We start from the raw sequence: 24,194 nt of genomic DNA on the forward strand, positions 1-24,194 counted from the left end.
CTATTCAGGGACAGCACTATCAATTCAAAGTCCTCCCCTTCGGCGTGACAACAGCACCCAGGGATTTTACCAAGTGCCTAGCTACAGTGGCTGCACATCTACGGCGACGACACATTCACGTCTACCCTTACCTGGACGACTGGCTTGTTCAGGCAAAGTCAGCCCAGCAATGTGCCAGCCACATGTCCCTCACCATTCACCTTCTTCACAGTCTGGGATTCTCATTAAATTACCCAAAATCTCATCTACAACCCGCACACGTACAACAGTACCTGGGCGCGACCATAGACACTCTGGCAGCCACAGCTCAGCCAAATTTAGTGAGGATCAACAGCATGCAACTGCTGATCTCAAAGTTCAAACCACAACACTCCCTTCCTGCGAGAGTGTTCATGCAGTTGATAGGCATGATGGCCTCCTGCATTTTCATAGTCCCGCACGCGAGACTACATATGCGCCCGCTTCAGGAGTGCTTAGCACGTCAATGGAATCAGGCTCACGGGCAATTAAAAGACCTAGTGTTGGTGAGCGGTCGGGCATACAACTCTCTGCATTGGTGGAATCCACAAAATCTTTGCAAGGGCCGACCGTTCCAAGAGCCTGTTCCACAAATAATACTGACGGCGGACGCGTCTCTCCAGGGATGGGGAGCTCATGTACTCAATTACACAGTGCAGAGACTATGGACGACGCAACAAAAGAAGATGCACATCAACGTTCTCGAACTGATGGCAATCTTCCTCGCCATGAAGGCATTCAAAGTACACTTGTGCAACAAAGTCCTATTGATCCGGACGGACAACATGACTGCCATGTACTACATACAGAAGCAGGGAGGAACACACTCTCCACAGTTGTCTCATCTGGCTCAGAGCATGTGGAAGTGGGCCATTCAGAGGAACATATTCCTCATGGCGGAACACCTCCCCGGCAAGGACAACCAGATGGCGGATCTGCTCAGCAGACACAGCCACCAGATGCACGAGTGGGAGCTACACCCATCAGTACTCCAACCGTACTTCCAACAGTGGGGTCATCCAGAGATAGACCTATTCGCCACAAACAAACGCAAAATGCCAAAGCTTTGCCGCCAGGTTCCCACATCCACAATCGCAGGGCAATGCGATATGGATGAACTGGTCCGGCAGATTTGCGTACGCTTTTCCCCCAGCGCCATTAATACCGCTGGTGGCACGCAAACTGCGACAGCACTCACTGACGCTCATCCTAGTTGCTCCAACGTGGGCGCGCCAGCCATGGTACACCACCTTTCTGGAACTTTCCGTGGTGCCGCATCAAAGGCTGCGGATAAAACCTGCACTCCTAACGCAGAGCCATGGCGAAATTCAGCACCCAGATCCGCAACAGCTGAACCTGGCAATCTGGCTCCTGAAGTCTTAGAGTTTGGCTACCTAAACCTGCCACCTGACTGTATGGAGATCATCAAGGAGGCCAGGAGACCCACTACCAGAGCTTGCTATGCAGCTAAATGGAAGAGGTTTGTCATTTACTGCACCCACAATGACATCAACCCGCTAGACGCATCCATTCAAAACATAATCTGTTACCTCTTACACCTATACCGATGCAATCTGGCATACACCTCAATACGCATCCATTTGACCGCAATAGCAGCCTATCTCCAGAACAGGCAGCACCTCTCTTTATTCAGAGTGCCTGCCATCAAAGCTTTCTTGGAGGGACTTAAACGAGTAATTCCCCCAAGACACCCACCAGCACCAGTGTGGAACCTCAACTTGGTCCTCACCAGACTAATGGGTCCACCCTTCGAACCTCTCCACTCATGTGAGATTCAATTCCCCACCTGGAAAGTAGCTTTCCTAGTAGCAATCACTTCGTTAAGAAGAGTTAGTGAACTCCAGGCACTAACCATTCAAGAGCCATTCATACAGGTTCACGCAAACAGGGTCGTACTCCGTACCAACCCCAAATTCATGCCTAAAGTAATATCGCAGTTCCACATGAATCAAACTATTGAACTGCCTGTTTTCTTTCAGAATCCACAAAATGTCGCTGAAAGAATGCTCCATACACTAGATGTAAAAAGGGCCCTCATGTACTATATAGACAGAACTAAAGACTTTAGGAAGACAAAACAACTTTTCGTTGCCTTTTCTCCACAACACAAAGGCAACGCCATCTCCAAAGCAGGTATAGCCAGATGGATCGTTAAATGTATTCAAATTTGCTATCAAAAGGCTAAACGCACATTAACGATTCCCCCACGAGCCCACTCAACACGTAAGTTAGGGGCATCCATGGCTTTCCTGGGAAACATTCCTTTACAGGAAATATGTAGAGCAGCCACATGGTCCACTATACATACATTTACCAAACACTTCTGTGTAGATGTACACTCAAAACAGCAGGCAGCTGTAGGACAGGCTGTTCTCAAAACTCTTTTTCAGACTGCTGCAGCTGGCACTGGTAGCCGCCGCTAATAGGAGGTACTGCTATGTATTCTATGCACAGATATGAATTCAGCAGCCCACATGCCTCGAACTGAATATGCTACTTACCAGTATGCATCTGTTCTTGGCATGTATGGCTGCTGACATTCATATTGCCCACCCTCCTCCCCGGCGCCTGTAGCAGCTGCAGCTCTCAGAATTACTGTATAGCATGGTCATCACTTTCTGTATCTACTCCATCACTGCCACAATGGCGAAAAACAATCTAAGGATGGAGAGGATGCCCATGCGCACTGTGGTCCAGGGGAGGAGTCACCTATCTCAGGATACTTCGAAGACTCTTCCAGGACAACAACGTGCAAACATTCGGACCCAACACTAGGCGGCGATCTATGCACAGATATGAATGTCAGCAGCCCTACATGCCAAGAACAGATGCATACTGGTAAGTAGCATATTCAATACGGAATCTAAATCTGCACACAACACCCACTCCAGTTTGTATGAACGACTTTACTAAATCCTAAACATACTTAACATGTCTAAAAGAGAGTATCGCATGATAATCTAAAACATGCTAAAACAGTTCTAAAAACATATGTCCTAAAAATGCAGTACAAAAACCATTGCTATGCATATTGTGCTGTACATATTAAAAGCAATGTTTCATTCTAAGCATATGTGTGTATTGGAAATGCTAATATATCGCCCTCCAGGTCCTCTGGGGTATTTTATTAACTCCCTCATGGAAACTGTTACGCTGATGGCCTCTTCTTCCACCAATTTTATGGTACTGGGGGATTTAAACCTTCATTTTAATGATCCTTCAGACCCAATAGCCACAGACCTGGGCTGTGACTTGAAAGCTTACAAACTGACCCTTAGCAATCAGGGAGCTTCTCACACTAAAGGACATCTTCTCGATCCGATCTTTTCAAATATTCCGCATGTAGAAGCTTTACCGGCCTGCCCCTTGCCATGGTCAGACCACTTTCTGATACCTTTTGCCATACAATGTGACCCTAGGTCCATCCTGTCCCCCAGAGTCTATTCTTTGGAAAGGGCCTGGTCCAAACTTTCACTTGAAAGCTGGACGGCGCAGCTTCAGAGCTCTTACCCTCCCCTGGTCGATGATCCCTCTACGTCTGACTTGGCCTTTGATCAATGGCTGACCAATTCTCTAGACTCCATCTTGCCTAAAAAGAGAGTAGCTAAGAGTCGGAGCAGAACGGGCTCGGCCCCATGGTACACTGCAGAGCTGCGCACCCTTAGGAGAAGCTGTAAGAAGCTGGAGAGGACTTGGAGAAGGGACTGGCAGGTGGCCAGTCGAGAGAACTACCGTGCAGCCATGAGGATATATAAGAAAGCCCTCCGCGTTACGAAGGCCAAATTTTTCGAGGAAAAAATTACTAGCGCGTCCAACTCTTCTAGAGAGACCTTCAAAGTTGTTAAGGAGCTTCTCAAGATTCCTGAGCCACCAGTCATCCATGACAACCCAGCGGAGAAGTGTAGGGAACTCGCGGACTACTTCCACCTTAAAATTGAGAATATTCTTTCTCTGCTACCTCGGGCCCCACAGAACATTGATGTAGCGAACCAAGGAAGAGTTGATCACGTTCTATTTGACTCCTTTGACCTGATATCTGAGCCGGAAGTGATAAAGGAACTCTGCTCTATGAAGAGCGGCTCGCCAGACGACCCTGCTCCTATGAGGTTCCTCAAACAAGTGGCCTCTGTCATCACGGCCCCTATCACGAACCTCATTAATCTTTCCCTCACTCAAGGGGTGGTTCCACCAGGTTGGAAAAGGGCTGTTGTGAAGGCTCTCCTGAAAAAGCCTAGTCTGGATCCTTCGGACTTGGCTAATTTCATGCCTATTTCTCTGCTGCCGGGACTTGGTAAGATCGCAGAAAGGCTGGTTAACTATCAACTGACCAGCTTTCTGGAGTCAAACGGGCTGCTTCGAGAAACTCAAACCGGCTTCCGCCCAGGTCATGGCACCGACACCGCCCTCCTGGCAGTTGTGGACGAAGCCAGATGCATGCTAGATTCGGGGGGATCAGTGGCAGTGATCCTCCTGGACCTTAGCGCTGCCTTCGACACTGTTAACCATCAAGTGTTGATCCAACGGCTGTCCAATGTGGGAGTAAGTGGTGTTGTGTTGCAGTGGCTTTGTTCCTTTCTCACTGGCCGAACCTATCAGGTCTGGGAAGGTAGTGCGCGGTCTTCTCCTATTCCCCTCCAGTGGGGGGTTCCACAGGGCTCCTCTCTGAGTCCCACTCTATTTAATGTGTATAAACCTATCAGGTCTGGGAAGGTAGTGCGCGGTCTTCTCCTATTCCCCTCCAGTGGGGGGTTCCACAGGGCTCCTCTCTGAGTCCCACTCTATTTAATGTGTATATGGCCCCCCTGGAGGATGTGGTGGCACCATTCGGGATAAAAATCGTCAGCTACGCTGATGACACCCAATTGGTGGTGGCTCTCTCCCAATTGGTGAAGAGCCCGGATGTATTGCACCAATGCCTGTCCCAGGTATACACCTGGATGTGCGACTCAGCGTTGAAACTCAACGGATCAAAAACTGAAATTATGCTACTAGGGCATAAGGCCCCCCCTCTTCCTATGTCCAGCTGGCCTAGCTGCCTGGGAGACCTCCCCTGCTTCAAACAGGAGATTAAGAGCCTGGGAGTCTGGCTGGAGCAGGACCTCTCTTTCAAGACGCAGGCACAAAAAACGGCAGGGATCTGTTTTGGGCTTCTTCGCTCTGCCCGCAAAGTCCTGCCCCTCCTCCCCCCTACGTCCAGGAAGCTACTTATTCAGGGGCTGATCATATCAAGGCTTGATTATTGCAATGCGATCTTCCGTGGCGCCCCAGAAGCCACGCTGAGCAAGCTCCAACAAGTGCAAAATGCCGCGGCCAGGTTACTGACCAATGCTCCTAGGAGGCAGTCAGCTAGACCAGCCTTGAAGACTTTGCATTGGCTCCCAATGCGGGAGAGGGTCAAGTTTAAGTCCCTCTGTATAGCCCACAAAGTCCTGCAGGGTAAGGGCCCCCCTATTCTATCTAAGCTGGTGGTACCCTATAAAGCTTCCAGAACCTTGCGTTCGGACCAGAAATCCCTACTTATGGTCCCCAGGGTGTATAAGGCCCGCACGGGCGGCAGAAGATTCGCAGTGCACGTCGCTACCCTTTGGAATGCGCTCCTGCTGGAGCTGCGTTCAGAAACTGATACCCTGCGCTTCCGGAAACTGTTGAAAACGTATCTGTTTCCTCTTTGATGTGCTCTCTGTTGTTCTTGTTAGGGTATGTCTGATCAAGCGCTGGGATGCCTGAGGGTAACTACGCGCTATACAAGACCGACTACAATACACAATACAATACAAATGCCAAAAAGAATGAACCAGGAATATATAAACATGATGAAATGGCTCGTTAATACAGAAGAAAACGGGCCGAAACCATTTCATATCCGGTTAACACAAATCAATTGTTGATGTGACAAGTTGGCAAAAAATGTCCCTGGAAGATTTTCAAAGAATTCTGTTCTCTGAGAATAGTTCTACTATAAGCAGATTACTGTGCCAAAAAATGAAAAAAATACAAATTTGGAAAAAAAAATTAATCATAGGAAAAAAGTTCCAAAGTTAGTCCCTTGTCTGAAAAATAATGATGAAAGGCTAAATTCAGAGTCTCACCGGAACACTGTGTGCCTGAATCAAGTCAGTGTGTGGGCTTGGAGAAAACATAAAAGCTTCTAATCCTGTAGAAAAAAAGTTGCCTACCGTTGTAGGTGAAAGTTGGAATACCTCGTTTAGAAGATTAACTGCACATAGATGTGAAATATCGCCTTCAGCATTGGTTGCATCAGCAACGTTCAAATCGGATGTTACCTGTGTGCCTGATGTTTCCTCTCGTACCTCAGCAGTAGCAATTTGCATCTGTGAGATCTCAATGAATGCCGTCATCAGGATTGGTAGCTGCTGGGGACAACACAGAGCATGGGCCGTAACCGGGTCCAGCAGAGTATCGATATCCGTAGGCATGACTGATGGGAGTGTTAGACAGATGTCTAGCACGCATTCTTCACTGCAGAGCAGGCAGCGTAGAACAGGTAAGATGCAATCTTGCCAGATTGGTCTGAATGACAGAAACCATGTGGTATTTAATTCTCGAAGACGAGGTAAACCTAAAATTTGGACGATGCGCTCACGACACTTCATCTCCATTAGAGCTCTCTCTATGGTGTCAATGGTGAGTTGCCTTGCCATATCGTAGCAGTAGGAGCAAAAATAGGATCCCTGCAACGAGTGCTAAAAGGAGCGGCAGTCTGACAAATACGGAGTGCACGAAATTTGGAAATATGCCGAGGACTGCTTGAAAAGGTGCTAACAGTCCTGCACACACGTTCTTAAATACATGTATAATACCGCTCGTTTCAGACATGTTTAAGATAAGACCTAACATTTCTGAGAAATGTACAGGGCAGTTTGTATACAAAAGGGTATCTATCTCCGCAGAAGTCCTTGCGACTTGGAGATCACAGGTTTCTCTGGCCGAGGTCAGTGGCACTGTTTTTTGTAAAAGAATGGCTTTCATTCTGCTTAGAGTATCAATTCGTATAGAAGAGATGTTCAGTGAAGGCCATAAAGACGACTCCCTGACTGTGTCTATTTGTGGAAACAAGACTTGAATACAGCAAGTGACCCTGGATGTTACCGTAACTAGATATGGAATACCTGGCAACATGCCACAGCAGCTGTGATCATTCAACATAATGTAACAAATGGCCAAAAATTGGATTAATCACTGCAGCCGGTGAACCTTGCAGGTGACAGGATAAGTTTGTAGTGGAACCATCACAGGCCCCCATGTAAGTTAATACCCTGACAAAGGAGAGAACCGCTCAGTGTGTGTTTACAGTTTTCACCGCTAAGAAACACTTCACGTTCCCCACTCCAACAACTATGTGTGTAAGGTAAATCCCAGGATGTCTTGATGTATCCTTTACCCAACCTTTCATATTTGCCTACTGGTATATGTATCTGAAAGAAACACGTTAGTTAGATTCCTTACCTTAGAATATCCCCAGGCGTCAGGCTGGATCCGGAAAGATTTTTCGTCGGCAGTACCCCTGCGTGTCGGTAGGCGTCGTCTGCGGCTCCGCGTCCGTCGTCGGCGTTGTGATCGCCGGGATGACGTCGTCGGAGTACATAGATGCCGCCCTCGCGCGCTGACGTCAGTTCTTCTTTTTTCCGCGCAAGCAAGCGCAGATCTGGGAAGAGTGTACCCTTAGTCATTTTTTTACTAACTTTTTGGACATTTTGTCTATCTTTTTCGAGTTGACGTCTATTCCTGGTGCCGGTAGGGATGCCCGGGTTCAAGCCGTGTGACATCTGTCGCCGACTGATGTCGGTTACCGACCCCCACCATCGGTGTCTCTACTGTCTTGGGGCCGATCACGATGACAAGTCGGGCCCCAACTACTGGACCTTGACGTCGAAAGCTAGGCGGGAGCAGTCCCGCAAGCTCCTCGAGATCCGGCACTCGGGTCCGCGCCGCTCGAGGTCCCGGTCGAGGAGGAAGTCGAGGGACCGGTCGCGGAGGCGCAGTCATCACCGCTCGTCGGGATCCAAGTCCTCACACTCAGGTAAGTCGAGGCATGGCAAAAAGAAGTCGAAGAAGCGACATCGCTCTTCTGATTCCACTCGCGCGACTCGGCCGGCACCACCCGCACGGCTCCGCCGGAGCCGCAGGAGTCGCATCCGGCCCCACACCCTCCGGTCCCTGGGCTTCATGCGCCTCCGGGCGAGATTAGAGACTTCCTCGTGGTCATGAGGACTCTCTTCCGGCCGTCAAGGCCTGCCGGCGCGCCTCCAGGCCCCGCAGGTCCGACTGGGGGTCCTTGCGAGCCGGCGGCTTCGGCGCCGTCGTCGACTTTGGTCCCGACGCCGCAGGCCCCCGTGGGATCCAGGTCGACGCCAGTTGACCTCACGACTCCTCCTCTGGCGCCGACCCCCATGGTGTCGCTCCTGGTGCAGTCCTCGGACGTCTCCGTCCCTGGTTTCAGTCCGGGCCCGACGTCGGAGCGGTGCCGTCTCCGGCGTCGATGGGTGAGCCTTTCGCCTATGACCCGGCTCCGTCCTTTCTGCCTGATTACCAGGACACGGATGAAGGGGAGGACTGGGAGGTGTCTGAGGACCCTCTGGCACAGCAGTGCCAGTTAAGTCAGGACTGGGCAGACGAGCTGGGGGAGGCCAGTGGTCTAGACACTTTGCCTGAAACTGGTTTCGTCTCTCCTCCTTCCGTGGCTACGGAGGAGGGCGTTGCTTATGCTGTGGTGCTGCGCAAGGCGGCCAAGGCCTTGCGCCTGGAGCTCCCTGCAGCGGCCATGAGGACTAACCTCCTCACTGAGGTACTTCAACCGGCTACGGCCAAGTCCTTGCCAGCAAACCTCTGCTTTTTGCCCATTTCGTGGCCAAGAAAGGGGCGCCCCCGCCCGTTCGTCCAGCCACAGGCCGCAGAACCAACCTCAACGCGGTCGCTGACGTGGATTCCACCGTGGCGGAGCAGGGTGACAGAGAGCCGGTCACTCCACATCCGCTCCCGCAGCATCTGCCTCAAAGCCTTCCTAGTCCGAGCTTTCAGGCCCATTCCACGCCAGTGAGAGGCAGAGTTCGCTATCACCTGCTCCACTGGCGTACCATCACTTCGGACAGATGGGTGCTGCAAATCGTCTGAAGGGGCTACTCCCTCCCCTTCGAGACGACCCCTCCAGCCATGCCACCGCAGTACCACCGCATGTCGGGGGATCACTTGCAACTTCTGCAGGAGGAAGTTACAGCCCTCTTGGCCGAGGGGGCCATCGAGCGCGTTCCTGGCCCAGAAGTAGGACGGGGTTGTTACTGCCACTACTTTCTGGTTCCCAAGAAGGGCAAAGGGGGTCTACGCCCTATCTTGGACCTCAGGAGCGTCAGCGTCTTCCTCCGGAAGGAGAAGTTAAAGATGCTGACATTAGCTCAGGTTCTGGCTGCCCTAGACTCTGGAGACTGAATGGTAGCATTACAGGACGCTTATTTCCGCATCCCTGTCCTGCTGGCCCACCTGCGTTACCTGCGGTTCACGGTAGGCCACAAGCACTTTCAGTTTACCGTGCTCCCCTTCGGCCTCACCAGTGCTCCTCGGGTGTTCACGAAAGTGATGGCGGTGGTCGCAGCTCATCTGCGCAGATTAGGGGTTCCAGTCTTCACCTATCTCGACGACTGGTTGTTGAAGGCGGGCTCACCCCGAACAGTCATCTTCCACCTCCAGACTACGGCTGACCTCCTGCATTCGCTGGGGTTCTCCATCAACGTGCCGAAGTCACATCTGAGTCCCTCCCAGAAGCTCCTCTTCATCGGAGTGGTTCTGGACTCAGTTTCAGGTCTATCCTCCCGAACAGCGGGTTCGGGATATTCAGGCTCTGATTCTGATCTTTCAGACTTTATCTTGAGTTTCGGTAAGGATGGCCCTATGGCAGCTGGGTCTGATGGCCTCCTGCATCCTGCTGGTACATCACGCTAGGTGGCGTATGCGGGCTCTGCAGTGGGACCTGAAGTTCCAGTGGGCTCAACATCAGGGCAACCTGTCCGACCACGTCCTGATATCGGAGGGCACTGCAAGACAGTTGCAGTGGTGGCTCACGGACTGCAATTGGGTCAGTGGCAGATCCCTCTCCCTACCCCAACCGGAGCACGTAGTGGTGACGGATGCGTCCCTCCTGGGATGGGGGGGCCACATGGGAGAGGCGGATCAGAGGCCTCTGGTCTCCGGCGGAGTCCCAGCTCCATATCAACCTATTGGAGCTGGGGGCGATCCGGCTTGCACTGAAGGCATTCCTACCCTCTGTCCGCGGAAGTGTAGTGCAGGTGTTCACGGACAACACCACCGCCATGTGGTATTGCAACAAACCGGGCGGGGTGGGGTCGTGGACCCTTTGGTAGGAGGCTCTGCGCCTCTGGACATGGCTGGAACATCAGGGCATCACCCTGGTGGTTCAACACCTGGCGGGCTCTCTGAACGCCAGAGCAGACGAACTCAGCCGCTGGTGCATGATGGATCACGAGTGGCGTCTAAACTCTGACGTGGCGCAAGGCCTCTTTTGGCAGTGGGGAGAGCCTTGGTTAGATCTATTCGCCACCGAAGAGAACGCGCAATGTCATCAGTTCTGCGCGTTGAAATTTCCAAGGCGGCACTCACTCGGAGACGCTTTTCGTCAAAAGTGGAGTTGCGGTCTGTTATACGCCTTTCCGCCTATACCACTTCTGCCCAGAGTGCTGAAGACGATGAGGCGCGACCGGGCCCAAGCCATCCTTGTGGCTCCGGATTGGGCATGAAGATACTGGTATCCCGAGCTACTCAGTCTGTCAATAAATCCCCTGATTCGAAAGCCTCTTCAGTATGACCTTCTGTCGCAGCAGCAGGGGACGGTCCTCCACCCGAACCTGTCCAGCCTCCACCTCCATGCATGTAGATTGAGCGGCGGAAGTTGATGCCATTTGACTTGCCTCCTGAAGTCTGTGATATCATTTTGGCAGCCAGGCGTCCCTCCACTAAAACGTTATACGCCTGTAAGTGGAACAAATTTGTGGCATGGTGCACAGCAAATGCTGTGAATCCCCTTTCTGCCCCTCTTCCTGAGGTTCTTCTCTTTCTTCTTTCTCTGGCCAGCAGGGCTCTGCTCTGGGCACCATCAAGGGATATATTTCAGCTGTTTCAGCCTTCTTGAGGCTTCCTGATCAGCCCTCTCTTTTTAAGTCCCCTGTTGTGAATAGATTCTTGAAAGGCATTGCTCACATGTTTCCTCCTGTTCCCTTTGTAATGCCTCAGTGGGACTTGAATCTGGTGTTAACTTATCTGATGTGCGCTCCCTTTGAGCCACTTCATAACTGTCCTCTTTGTCTTCTTACTCTCAAGACTGCTTTCCTGGTTGCCATCACCTCTGCCAGGAGAGTGAGTGAGCTCCAGGCTCTTTCTTCTAATCTTACTTTCCTCTGTGTCCATCAGGACAAGGTTGTTCTGAGGACTCGCCCTTCTTTTCTTCCTAAGGTGGTTACTGCCTTTCACATCGGGCAGCCTGTTACCTTACCCACCTTCTTTCTGTCTCCGCATCCCTCAAAAGAGGAAGAGAGGCTTCACCGTCTGGACCCAAAACGTGCTCTCTCCTTTTATCTGGATCGCACGAAACAGTTCCGGGTTGACGACCAACTCCTCGTTGGCTACGTGGGCGCTAAGAAGGGGCGGGCAGTGCACAAGCGAACCATCTCTCGGTGGGTCGTTTTGTGCATTAAGGTCTGTTATTCCTTGGCTAAGAAGGATCCTCCTGTGGGGCTAGGGCCCATTACACTCGGGCCACAGCGGCTACCACTGCCTTGGGATGGGGAGTCTCTCTGCAGGACATTTGTCAGGCAGCTACGTGGTCCTCGCTGCACATGTTTGCCAAGCATTTCTGCCTGGACAGCCAATTCCAGAGAGACGGCTTCTTTGGCCGTTCCGTTCTCCAGGACTTCCTGGTGTGATCTTGGTTCGCAGACCCACCACCGGGGTTGGTATTGCTGGGGTACCTATTCTAAGGTAAGGAATCTAACTAAAGTGTTTCTTTCAGATGAACAAGTTACTTACCTTCGGTAACGATATATCTGTAAGAAACATTAGTTATTTAGATTCCTTACCGCCCCACCCATCCCCCCCGTTCTGCGAACTGATATCTAGGGTTAAGGTCATCCCTTTCAGGGCTCTAGTTTCATGGCACCAGTGTTGGTTTCTTGCATGACTCTGCGTTCCTGGCGCGGAAAGCTATGTACAGAACTGACGTCAGCGCGCGAGGGCGGCGTCTAAGTAGTCCGACGTCATCCCGGCGATCACGACGCCAACGACGGACGCGGAGCCGCAGACGAAGCCTACCGACGCGCAGGTGTACTGCTGACGATAACTCTTTCCGGTTCCAGCCTGATGCCTGGGTATATTCTAAGTTAAGGAATCTATCTAACTAATGTTTCTTACAGATATATCGTTACCGAAGGTAAGTAACTTGTTCTTTAGGCAATACTGAAAATGGAAAGTTGTAACAAGCAGAGTAATTTTACCATGTATGATCCACTCAGTAGCTGGTTTTTCTGCCACTGTGAATGGTAATTTTTCCAGTTTTTCAATGCTCAGCATAGTGTAGTCTGCTCCCCTTTGTGCCAGTCTGATCTGTTTATTAGTGAGATTGAATTCTGAAAACAGTGACGTAGTGTTGATTAAACGCCAAGGCACATAGCCTGCACGGAAGTTTTGTAGCGTCCAGCCCAGTAGCATGATAGCACGTAGCTGAGACTGACCATGTTGCAACTTGACCAAGTCTTGTTCCATTATGTCTATGACAGAAGACACAATGCTGTCCAATGAATATATTCTGGGCGACAGTCGTTAACCCATTGTCTACCACAAAGAGAGTTTTGATCAATTTCTCGTATTCGTTCTGCAGTCTCTGCTTGGGTAACCTTCCATGCTTCATTATAAGCAGCGTAGATACCGGCGTATATGAAACGTTTTTGACACGGTTTTCTTGGTCCTAGCAAGAATTCCGTAAGGTCTGTGCCTTCTTGAAGTAAAGTTAAGTGTTGTCTCTGATAGAGACTACTAGCTGCAGATTCCTTCACGTAGAATTATCCCCAGGAGTGAGTCTGGATCCGGAATCTTTTTACCACAGCATCCCTGCGCGCCGGGGGTGGGACGACATTACGCGACTCCGCCCAGGCGTCGTCCGCATACGTGACGTCAGCGAGGTCACATAAGACTCGCCCCGGTGCGCCCACGTCAGTTTTTTCCTTTTCCGCATGCAACGCGGATTCGATCCTTGCTACGGGCCTGTTAGGCCTCTTTTTTCTTCCATTATTTAGTGGAACAGTGTGCGAATGCCTTCGAGCTTTAAGACTTGCACGTCTTGTGGGCATCCTATGTCGGCGACGGACCCTCACCTCATTTGTATGTGGTGTTTGGGGGAGGATCACGGCACCACAGACTGTACTCAGTGCCAGCAGTTGAAGCCGTAGTCGCGGCGGGAGCGCCGGATGAAACTTCTCTCGGCGCATCTCTCCAGGTCGACGTCCTCCCCTCGGTCTGCTTCGACAGGACTGCTTCAGACTTGGCTGTGGTCGTCGTCCTCGCCTTTCTCCGATGTCACGTGAGCGTTGCTCCCCGGTGAATAAGTGTCGCAGTTTGTCCCCGGGCTCTGGTTTCTGGCCGCCCGGAGGCGTGGAGTCTCCGCGGGTGATGTGGCCCGCGTGCCGTCCTAACCACTGTTTCCCAGTGTTGGGGTGTTGAGAGTCCAAATGGAGACATACGCGGCGGCTTTGCAGGCCTCGCTGGCATCTCCTCCTTCCCCTCCTGGTGCGTCGGCAGATCTCTCGCTCTGCGCAGGGCCCTCTGCGGCGCCGCCGGTGGCCCCAGCCCCGGCACCGACTGGTTCGGATCCAGGCTTGGAGAATGTGGTACTGTTGGGGTGCGGCTCCTCTGGGGCACCTCCGTCAGGCCATGGCGTCTCTGCCTCGCCGCAAACTCCTGCGGTGTCACGGGAGGTCATCGGGGCTCGGGTCGTATCCCCGAGCCCCTCTCAGTCCTTTGACATGGTGGTCCTGTCTAAGGCCGAGGTGACGCCGCTACGGCGTCGGCAGCAGCTGGACCGTGCAAAGCCACGGAGGTCGTTGGACCCTCCTCGTCCCGCTCCGGGTCGAGGACGAGGGAAGATCCCTCGTCCCTCTCTGGGCCCCTCACGTCCCTCCACACAGGTGGCTGCCTCGTCGGAGGTTGAATCGTCCCTGGCGCTGCCGAGCGATCTTCGCCTCATTCTGGGCCACTCCCCAGGCCCGTCTCGTTCCCCCGTGATGGTGGTTGCCTCGGCGGGGGTTGGTTCGGCGTCACTCCGACGACGCCCCGATGCCGGAGCAGCTCCAGCTCTACTCCAGTCTCCACTCCGGTACCCGGTGCGGGGTGACTTGGAGGTCCCTTGTCCGGCGACGCCGGCTGGTGCCGACGTCCTACCTCAGGCAGCGAATTCTACAGCTCCGCTCAGGGGTCGTACCGCAGATTCGTAATCGGACGCTCCTTTATCTCCGGAGGCATGCATATTGGTGTCGTCCTCCCCGGAGACTGGTCGCCGTGTGATGTCTTTTTCACCGGCGTCGAAGGGCAGCTCCCCACTCTTCCTGGGGCAGAGGTGTTTTTTTCAGAAGAGCGGCAGGTCCCTCATTCTTCGGCTCCTTCTGACTTCCAGGTATGGCCCTTGCCCGCCCCGCTTGGCCCGGGACGGCCGCCTTAGTTTGCAGCTGTTGCCCACGGAGGAGCTGCTTTCTCCACCGCGGAGCCCTACGGACGCAGGTGCGGCCTTCGCTCACGCGGTGTCCAGGGCTGTCGGCATCCTGCGCATGGGTGACCCGGTGGCTCCCTTTCCGGCAGACCATCTATTGGAGGTCCTCCACCAGGATTCTGGTGTGAGGGAAATCTTACTTCCCTTTGAAGGTTCGCTCCTTTCTTTCATTGATGGGGGCTTGGAGGCGTCCTGCCTCAGGGGACCCGGTGTCTCAGCATCTTCTGCACCGGCACCTCCTGGCGCCGCGTGACCCGGTGTGTCTTTCCCTTCACCCGCAAGCCCCCTTTTGCGGACTGCTTTTCTCTCCCTGCTGCCACTTTTGTCTCCGCCATCCCGAGAGGCCCTCTGGCTGGACTCTTGGGGACGCAACATGTTCGCCTCGACCAGCGGGGCCTTGTGGGCCCTTAACACCTTGTGTGTGCTGGCTAGGGCCTCCTCCTGTTTGTGGGACTCGGCGGAGTCTCTGGGATCTGCAGCGTCCCAGGAGTCTGGCCTGGTGGACTTACGGCATCATGCATTAGATGTCCGGGAGCTTGCGGCGTTTTCTCCGCTCTGGACATCTCGGAGGTGCTGGGCCGGGCCATGGCTTCCTCAGTCGCTCTCCTTCGCCATGCTTGGCTTCGGGACGGGGTATTCCCTGAGAATATTCGGGAGCGACTCCTCGACCTTCCGTTTCATGGCAGCCTGTTGTTCCATGCCCTGGCCGACACCGCCATCCAAAGGCTCTTGGCAGGGCTCCGTCCTCCTCCTCCTCCGCCTTATCCTCCTCATCCTCCATCCCCTCCTCAGTGACTTCTGAGTTGGGTTGATTCTGGGCCTTCTTAGGCCGGCTGTTCTGACTGTGCAGTGTGGTTTCTAGCCGTTTACGTCCTTCCTTGGGACTTTGGCATTGTTGGCTACTGGACGGCCCTTATGTTGATTGTGTGTGGTTCTGCAGGAGTTGTTGCGCAGACTAGGCTCCAAGATTGGGTCTTCTGCTTTGTTTGGGCTGCTTGTCAAGCCTTCAGCGGGGGTGTTTCTTTCCCCGTGGCTCTTTTGTTTTTTCCTCTGTGGCGGAAGTTCTCCCAAAGAGGGTTCCCATATCTTGGGACTTACCGTTCCCTATGTGGGGTAGTGGTCGCTATCATATGGCTTGCGCTCTGCTAGAGGGTTCTGGTCGCCTTCGGGTGCCTGTTCTCCATGGCGTTTAGGTAGGTTGCATTTGCTTCCTGAGGTCGAGCGCGCGGCCACTCGTAGTGGTGGCCCGGGCATCTCCTCCTCTCCCTGCTCCTGTCCTGAGGTCTGGGATGATCTTGTGTTCTCACTTCCTAGGTGTCGCCTACTTGGCCTTCCTGGGGCCTCGGGCTGTTCTTCTTGCTTTTGGCTTTGACTGCCGGCACTGTTCTGGCTGGCAGGCTGCTTTCCATCTGGAGTGGGTTCGCCTTCTTTCCCTAGTTTCCTTGGGTCTTCTAGGCTTCTTCTTCTTCCGCTTTCCTGTCTTGGCATTGGGTGGAAGCTGTGTTGCCTTGTGAGGGGAGTGGGGTGCTTCAGCCTCTGTCCTTGCCCTTGGTTCCTCTGCTGTGAGTGTACGGGCCTCTTCAGCCTTCTTTCCCTTCTACATCCCCTTGGGGTCGGTGGGGTTCTGCTTGTGGAGGTTCCCTTGGCCTGGCAGCGTCTAGGTTCTACCTGGTCCACAGCTCTGGTCCCCTGTGGGGCCCTCTGCTCTGCATTGGCTGGTGGGGTCCTTTCGCAGACCCTCCTTCCCAGGGGGTATTGCTAGGGTATCTATTCTACGTAAAGGAATCTGCGGCTAGTAGTCTATCAGATGTACGAGTTACTTACTTTCGGTAACGATGTATCTGATACAGCCGATTCTAGCTGCAGATTCCTTCACGGCCCGCCCTTCCTCCCCTATTCTGCGAGGACCCTTGGGTTGGTATTCGGTACTCGCCTCCCGGTGGGGGGCTGTGTCTCCTGTGAATGCCTTTCTTGTTCTTGTGGGTGACTCCGTCTGGGGGCGGTTCATTCCTCCTTTGGTCCTTGGAGGATGAGGTCACGGTGCCCTGCTGCTCTGGCTACTCCAGGTTTTGGGGGGATTGCTTTCTATCCCTGTCCTCCCTCCCCTCCCTTCCTTCCATTGCTTTCCTCTGATTAAGGGTCATCTGGCCTTGTCTTGCCCTTGTCTGTTGTGGGTGGTTGCCCTCTAGGTTGGGGTGGCTTGGGAGTTTGTTGTCCCTGTCTATCTTGGGACTGGTCCCATTCCTTGCTCAGGATGGGGGGGGAGGGCTTCCTACGTGTGTCATGACTTTTACCCCTGTTCTTGCCTCCGGGGCACAGGGATGGGAGGTTGTCTATGTGCTGGCAGGGTGACTGCGCAGGTTTCTGCTTGTTCTTCTTCTTTCCCTGCCCTTGGGTTCTGCGGTGTTGACACTACCTTGGTGGCGGTGTTAGTCACCGTTGCTTTCCAATTTTATTGCTCTTCGCACACTGTTCCCATGCTTCCACAATTTTTTATCTGGTGGTTCCGCGTTGCGGTGCGGAAAAGTTCTCCGAAGAAAACTGACGTTGGCTCGCCGGGGCGGGTCTTATGTGACCTCGCTGACGTCACGTACGCGGATGACGTGTGGGCAGAGTCGCGTGATGTCGCCCCACCCCCGACACGCAGGGATGCTGTGGCAAAAAGTTTCCGGATCCAGTCTCACGCCTCGGTATAATTCTACGTGAAGGAATCTGCGGCTAGAATCGTCTCTACCAGATACATCGTTACCGAAGGTAAGTAACTCTTACTTTACATCCTTCAGTGTAGCATTCTGTAGCCAATCAAGGCAAAGTTTCCCTACACTGTAAGTTGTTACTACCCCTGGATGCTGTCTTTAACCATAGCGTGGGTCTGGCCTATTGATAGAGAAACCCTGTGTTTTGTTCAGGAATCGATCCTGACAGTTGTTTGTGTCTGTGGGCCAGAGCAACCAATTTTTCCATTCTGGATCTGATCTGTTGTGATGCAAAATATTATGTACGTCGACCCCCCCCCCCCCCACACCCCCCCCCCCCCGTGTAGTGCTATTACTTGCAGGTATAGGTATGGTCGGTGTGTTCATGTCTTTGATCTTGGCTAAACCAAGGCAAGACGTTTGTTGGACAGTGTCATTCAAAAACATAATTTGCTCAGGGATGATAGAGGCTCTAAACAAAGCTTCTAACCCCTGTACTTGCCAATCTTTTGTACCCCAGACAGATTTTGTCTCAATGTTGTCTTTCCAAAAGTCGAAACCCTGTCTAGACAGTTGGGCAATAAAGGCTGCAGAATAAATCTGTTTCGTATTGGTTAACATTTTTCGTTCCTGTCTTGTTCACATTTTTAAAGTAAAGTGTTTCTGGATTAGACAAATTGTAGCCTGAAAAATATGGAAATTTCATTGCAACAGTTTTCGAAGTACCCTTTGGAGGTGTAGGACAATGTTCCCATTGGTTATACATAAATACATTTCTGGGTGTTGCAGATTTATGCAAGAAATGATGACCATAGTAGTTCATAGTCTGATGAACCCTCTAAATATTCATGATTTGTGAATACTGTAGACATCTCTAGATCAGACAACATGTTATTAACAGTCTCGAAGTCTCAATCATCAGAAAAGGTACTAGAGGTAATAAAGTCACTTAATGAAATCTTAAATAAATGTGGGATCTTCAAAAGCTCAGACGGGCCAAAATGTCATATTGAGTTTGGTCCCAAAGTATACCATCATGTATAGGAATGGCTGTGATGTTCACTGCTGACAAGTCTCTTTCTTCACGATGGGATGATTTGTGTGACTGGAGAAGTAAGTTCACTCTTTTACTTGCTGTGTCCAGTTGAATATATCTTCCATTTATCAGCATACCCAGAGTTAATACCAGAGCTAACCAAAGTAGAAAGAAGAATATTCCCAAAACAATCCTTAGTTCAATCCATGGTGAAACCAGATAAGTCTTTTTCAGGAGATGAAAAAAATCTGTTGCTTGTTCTTTGAAAGTTCTGTCTGCCGGCGTCGTTTCAGGTTCGCTGGGATCCTCAGAAAGCGTATCAAAGTTCATGAAATGGCCAGAGGCAGTTCTGTCAATGGTTGGAATTGCATCAGGATTTGTGGAATTCGCTGGAACCAGGTGATCACTTGTTACTTCGTTGTAGACATGTGTATCAGGACGAACTGTTATTTGGGTTTCAAGAGGGACGAGCTCCATAGCTTTGTTGCTTAGTCCTTTATTTCTCACTGTAGAATCCTCAAAGGTGAGGAGTCTCTCAGTTTGAACCTCTTGGATTGTAGCTAGAGGAGTGCGTCTGCTACATTTGTGGAGTCCACTTGGCCTACAGCTTAGTATCGGCCACATAGTGTGGTTTGATCAGGTCGATGGACACAAATCTTTTCTCGTTTTTACCAACAAGGGACGGCAAAATTACTGTTCTTGATCCGCGGATTGCTAGGACAGGTACTGGTTGTCTGTAAGAAGGCCCAAATTACCTTCTTGTCCATTATCTTTTCACTGATTAGATCACCAAGCTTTGGGATCCAGACAGACCTTGCTGGGTCGGTCGTTTTTTCCCCAGTGATGGTTGGCTTCAGGAGCACGTTGCTGTGTTTTGTTCTTAGTTCATTTAAGTCCTGTAAAACAGCCAAACGATCTTTGATATCAAATTTCTTATTTCCATCACTGCCTTGTATATCAAGGTCCGGTACCACCATTCTAGTTCCAAATAGACCTTCATATGGATTGACACCCCCTAGAGAACTTCTTGGCAAGTTAAGTGCGCTCTGGACCCCATAAAGGTGTTTGACCCACCCATCACCCAAATCTAATACCCTAGCTGTTATTAGACTGCTTTATGTCCCGGTTTTTTCTTTCCACAACAGAATTTCCCTCAGGATGGAATGGAGAAGAATACCGCAATGCTATGCCCAAACTGGCCATGGCTTCTTTGTAATCTCGAGAGCTAAACGCAGGACCCTGGTCAGAATGTAGTGTGCCAATTGCGTATGTGCCGATAAAGACTCACAAATCTTTTATAACAGTTCGAGCGTCAGCCGAGCGCTGAGGCCACCTCCATAGGAACCTTGATATAGTGTTTGTGGGAATGCATTCGTCCACAGGGATGACTGCATGTAGATAGTCTAATACTGTATAACAATGGTGTCTGTACTGGGCTGGCTACGTTGTAAACAGGTGTCTGGTGGCGTTCTGTACTGCGATCTCTATTGCAGTCTATGCATTCATTGATAAAAATGTCTATCAATGTATTCATTCCTTGCCACCAGTACATCTCTTTTAGTTCTTAAATTGTTTTAGAGATTCCCTGATGTGTCAGACCCTCTCCCAGATGTGCTTCGTAAATCAAAGCCGCTCTTCGTTCCATGTTTGGTATTACCCTATCCCCCACTCCAGGGATTCGAGCAAATGGAACACTGTTCGCGTCAATTATATATGAGTGGAAACTTTTTAGGTAACGCTGCACCGCTGCCTTTGCTTGAAGCATTGACAGACAGCATTATTTCACTGCCTATTTTTGTTTTTGAACAAGTGATTGCAGCTTCGGGAGCCGTTTGCACAGCCCCCTTCGCGGCTTCATCAGCCAATGAATTCCCTTCAACGTGAACGACATCACGTTGATGACTCAGCGTGTGTATCACGTGAGTGTTTTGTAGTCCATTTCGCAACTGAACTACTTGTTCCCAAAGCATTATATAAGGTTGAACACAGTAAAAAGAATCGCACACTATGATTGTGGGGAATTTGCGATCCGTGTTTTCAAGTGCCATCTTGAATGCTTGTAGTTCAGCTCGCTGAGCTGTACAATCTCCTAGAGATTGCGTTTTTGTGACCATTGGTCTAAATTTGCCAACGCGCATACGACCTTTAACGATCGTGCATGCTGCACTGTAAGCTTGTTTACTCTCCTGTCAGGGGGTCCCTGTTTGCCACGAGCCGGGGGAGGACTTTCACTCCTGTTCGTTTCCGCCCCGCTTGCAGGACAGCCCTGGTCCCTTTAAGAGGGACGGACCATTATCGGAGGGAGGAGCGCTGCCTCTGACTTCACCGACCGTCCACCAATCAGATGGCCGGTTGCCGTTAAAAGAACGACGTCAGGACGCACACGGGGCGACACAGCCAGGAGAGGAGAAGCCGGAAGGAGCAGTTGCCGAAGTGTTCGTGACTAAGGAGACGGAGGTAGTTGGAGCAGAGCCGTCGGAGCAGGAGAGGAGAGACGATCCGGAGACGTTGGCGTACCAGGAGACGAAAAAGCCAGGAGGCCAACGAGACCACGCTCCACCCCGCCACACTTCTGGAGAAGTGTGGCACCACAAGGTACGAGCCCGATTAAGGGGACTCGTTTTCTCACAGGGAGGGAACCGGTAGGGGTGGGTGACGGTAGTCACAAGACGTTTGGGTGGGTTTGTTCACCTTCCAAAAAGAATACACCTCCCCGGCACGAACGTATTGTTGCACGGAAAAGGTCCCTGGTGATCCCGTCACTTCCCCTCCCCTTCCTTTCACCATCGTAAGTCCCGATGTTGTAAATAACCCCGGGTTCTGTTTTCTTTCCATCCGAGAGACACCTCTGAACCCTTGTCATCCGAAAGAAGGAAGAAGTACCGAGCTGTGACCAAGAACAAACATACAGGAACAGCGACTGAATCCCGAGTACTCCGTCTTCCTCATAGACTGTTACCTTGGTGCTCTGACTCCTCATAACCCTGGGAACTTGTTTCAATAAAGCTGATATCTGGTGGCCTAACTACTGTATCCTGGTCCTTACCTTCTGGGGAGCGGTAACCCCGCTACCCCCTCTCACACTCCGTAGCGGGTTGTGCAGATCCATCAGTATAAATTATAAATTCGTACCGATCAAGAGGGAGAATTTCAGTAGGCAGAGGATATTCGTGTTCGTATTGCAGGAATGCTTGTGTTTTCAAGTAAGGATCAAAAACATATTCAACATCAGTTGCAGCAAGATAATTAACCCATTGTATCCATCTTGGATGTAAAGCTTTTGCATTCAGAATGCTAGCTTTAGTAACTGCCTCTAAGGCTGGTACAGGAGTCACGACCATAATGCGTTTCCCCTGTGCTAGGACTCTTTCTTTTGCTACAGCGGTTTGAACTGCTGTCAGAATCTTTTCTGTAGAAGTGAATTTCATTTCTGCTTGTGTATACAAGTGTGATTTGTATGCAATTGGTACTTTTTCACCTTTGTTAAAAGTTAAGTAGGTGAATCCGCTTTGACCCGGAATGATTCAGATAACTAAGTTGCGTACGTTTACGCGTGTTTGCAAGTGTCTAGTTGCTAACATGTCTGTTTGAAGTGAACACAGAATTTCTGTGTGTTCTTGTGTCCAAGTTGTGGCTTTGAAATCAGGTTTGATTAATTCGTAGAGAGGTTTAACCCTCTCTGCATAGTTTGGAATGTATGTTCTTCCAAAATTCAGGAAACCTAGAATCGACTAAGTTTTTCAGCGTTTTTGGAGGTTGGAATAGCGCACACTTTTCTAAAAAGTTGGCTGCCAGGCTTTTGCCTTCACTTGAATGTTCATATCCTAGGACAAGGACGTTGAGATGGGCAATTCTGGACTTTTTAAAGTTGAATTTGTAACCCTCAGAGGCGAAGCCCAATATAATAATGTTCACCCTGTTCAAGTGTCTGTCCAGGTCATCGTCTGTCAGATATATATTATTGACATATGAGAATGTCTCGCCATCATTAATTTGTAGTAACTCTGTTACTCTTGCTGAGAATAACCCCGGGCTGTTTTTGAACCCCTGTGGGAGTCGACAAAATTGACGATGCGTCCCCATTATTGAGAAAGCGGTCAAATATCTACTTCCAGGTGCAATATTTTGACAAAAGAAACCATTTGAAATGTGTAATGTGGTTTTGTACTTTTTACGCACAATGTTATTCATTAATGCTGTACTGTGTGCATTTTGCACTGCAAATGTTTTACAACAAGAGTTTAGGTGTCTGTAATCCAAAACTAGACGATATGTATTGTCCGGTTTGGAGACCGGAAACAAAGGATTTTTCATTGATGAGGTGCATGTTTCAATCACCCCCTGGTATTCAAGTTGATCTAAGATCTCCCTGGCTTGTTTTTTAGCTTCTTGCTTAACTGGGTACTGCCTTTTTGCACCTGGTTGATTTTTTTAACTGTATTTTGTGGTGAGGTGAGTCCTCATCCCATCCTACATGATTTTTGTATAATGCTGGGGCCTGGGCCACTGACCATTTCCTGGCATAAGTATATTTTAAGTGTACTGGAACATCATTGGAGAAGGCCGGCATAATGATGTCTTCGCCATGTGGGCACTCCCTGACAAATTCTGGTGGCCAGTCTTTTTCTGCTTGAAGTATATCATAACCCTTTGAAAGTCGCTCCCAAAAGAGTGCTTTCACTTTTTTTGGTATGTCTCCCTCCATCCGGAGTGTTATTTCATATAACCTATGCAGAGAACTAACCCTGGTGTCTGCAGTTTCAACTTGAATGTCCTCATTCAAGTCCACTGTCTCCAGAAGCCCCTTCAGGTTCTGGCGAGCTACTGTAACTTCTACTGCACTGTCCAACATTGTCTGAGCTCATTCTCCGTTCTTGAGTTGTGTTCTCAGAATCCTCGGCATGTCTGATCTTCAGACCTTCAACTTTCTTTTTGGAGAATTTAGGTTTTTGTTTGTTTTTCTGAACGTGTTGATCGTCTTTGGACTTCACACGTTCTTCTTTGTTCTCTGACCGTCCTCTTCTTTCGGATTTCTGTGATGATATCTGAAAGGTACGAGAGGAACATGTATCAGTATCTTGATATCTGTCAGGTTTTCTCAAATTATCCCTATTCCTGAGGTTATACCTCCTTTCAGAGGGCTGCTTTTGAGGAGACCTACCTCTGGATTGAGAATCTTTCTCTTTAGAATGTTGTTTGTTATTTTCCCACTTCTGTTTGGAAGAGGTAGGATTGTTTTTAGTAAAGGCCTTTTCAGGACTTTCAGACAGTTGTGGTTTAACTGTGTGATTCTATTAACTTTTGTATCTGATTAAGTAATTCTACGCCAGACATTGCTTCGATGTCAGGATGAGGTGTATAGCCGACTAAAATCGGCCATGTTGCTACTGGTCTAACTAATGGACCAAGCCTGGTAATGTGATTGTAATGTTTTAGGGCGCCTTTAAACCAGAGATCATGCTCCTGGTATGTGAGTGCAATTTCAATATCCTCGAAAGGAATATATTCCTCAGGTGGTTCATCTTCTTTGTAGAAGTGAAACGTTTTAGTTACTGGATTTGATTCTGGGAATACTATCCATGAATAGAATACCTCTGTCTGGTGAGATTCATGTGCCTCTATCACAAAAACTGCTCTACCACCT

At 50.5% G+C, this 24,194-nt stretch overlaps 1 protein-coding gene across 9 annotated transcripts in view; it reads left to right on the top strand.

The window, feature by feature from the left end:
- The window catches only part of DNMT3A (DNA methyltransferase 3 alpha), a 1,939,932-nt gene that overhangs the window by 1,609,785 nt on the left and 305,953 nt on the right, over positions 1 to 24,194 (top strand). Inside the window, exon 20 of one of the 9 annotated variants that reach the window (XM_085613220.1) lies at positions 20,810 to 20,974. The exons of the other annotated variants lie outside the window; for them this stretch is intronic. Coding sequence (XP_085469346.1) covers positions 20,810 to 20,829 — 20 coding nt within the window. The 3' untranslated portion in view covers positions 20,830 to 20,974. Of the gene's footprint in view, positions 1 to 20,809; positions 20,975 to 24,194 lie in introns of those variants that run through there. 9 annotated transcript variants of the gene reach the window in all.

This window comes from Triturus cristatus, chromosome 6, assembly GCF_964204655.1.
Source record: "Triturus cristatus chromosome 6, aTriCri1.1, whole genome shotgun sequence".
Classification (NCBI taxonomy): Eukaryota; Metazoa; Chordata; class Amphibia; order Caudata; family Salamandridae; genus Triturus; species Triturus cristatus.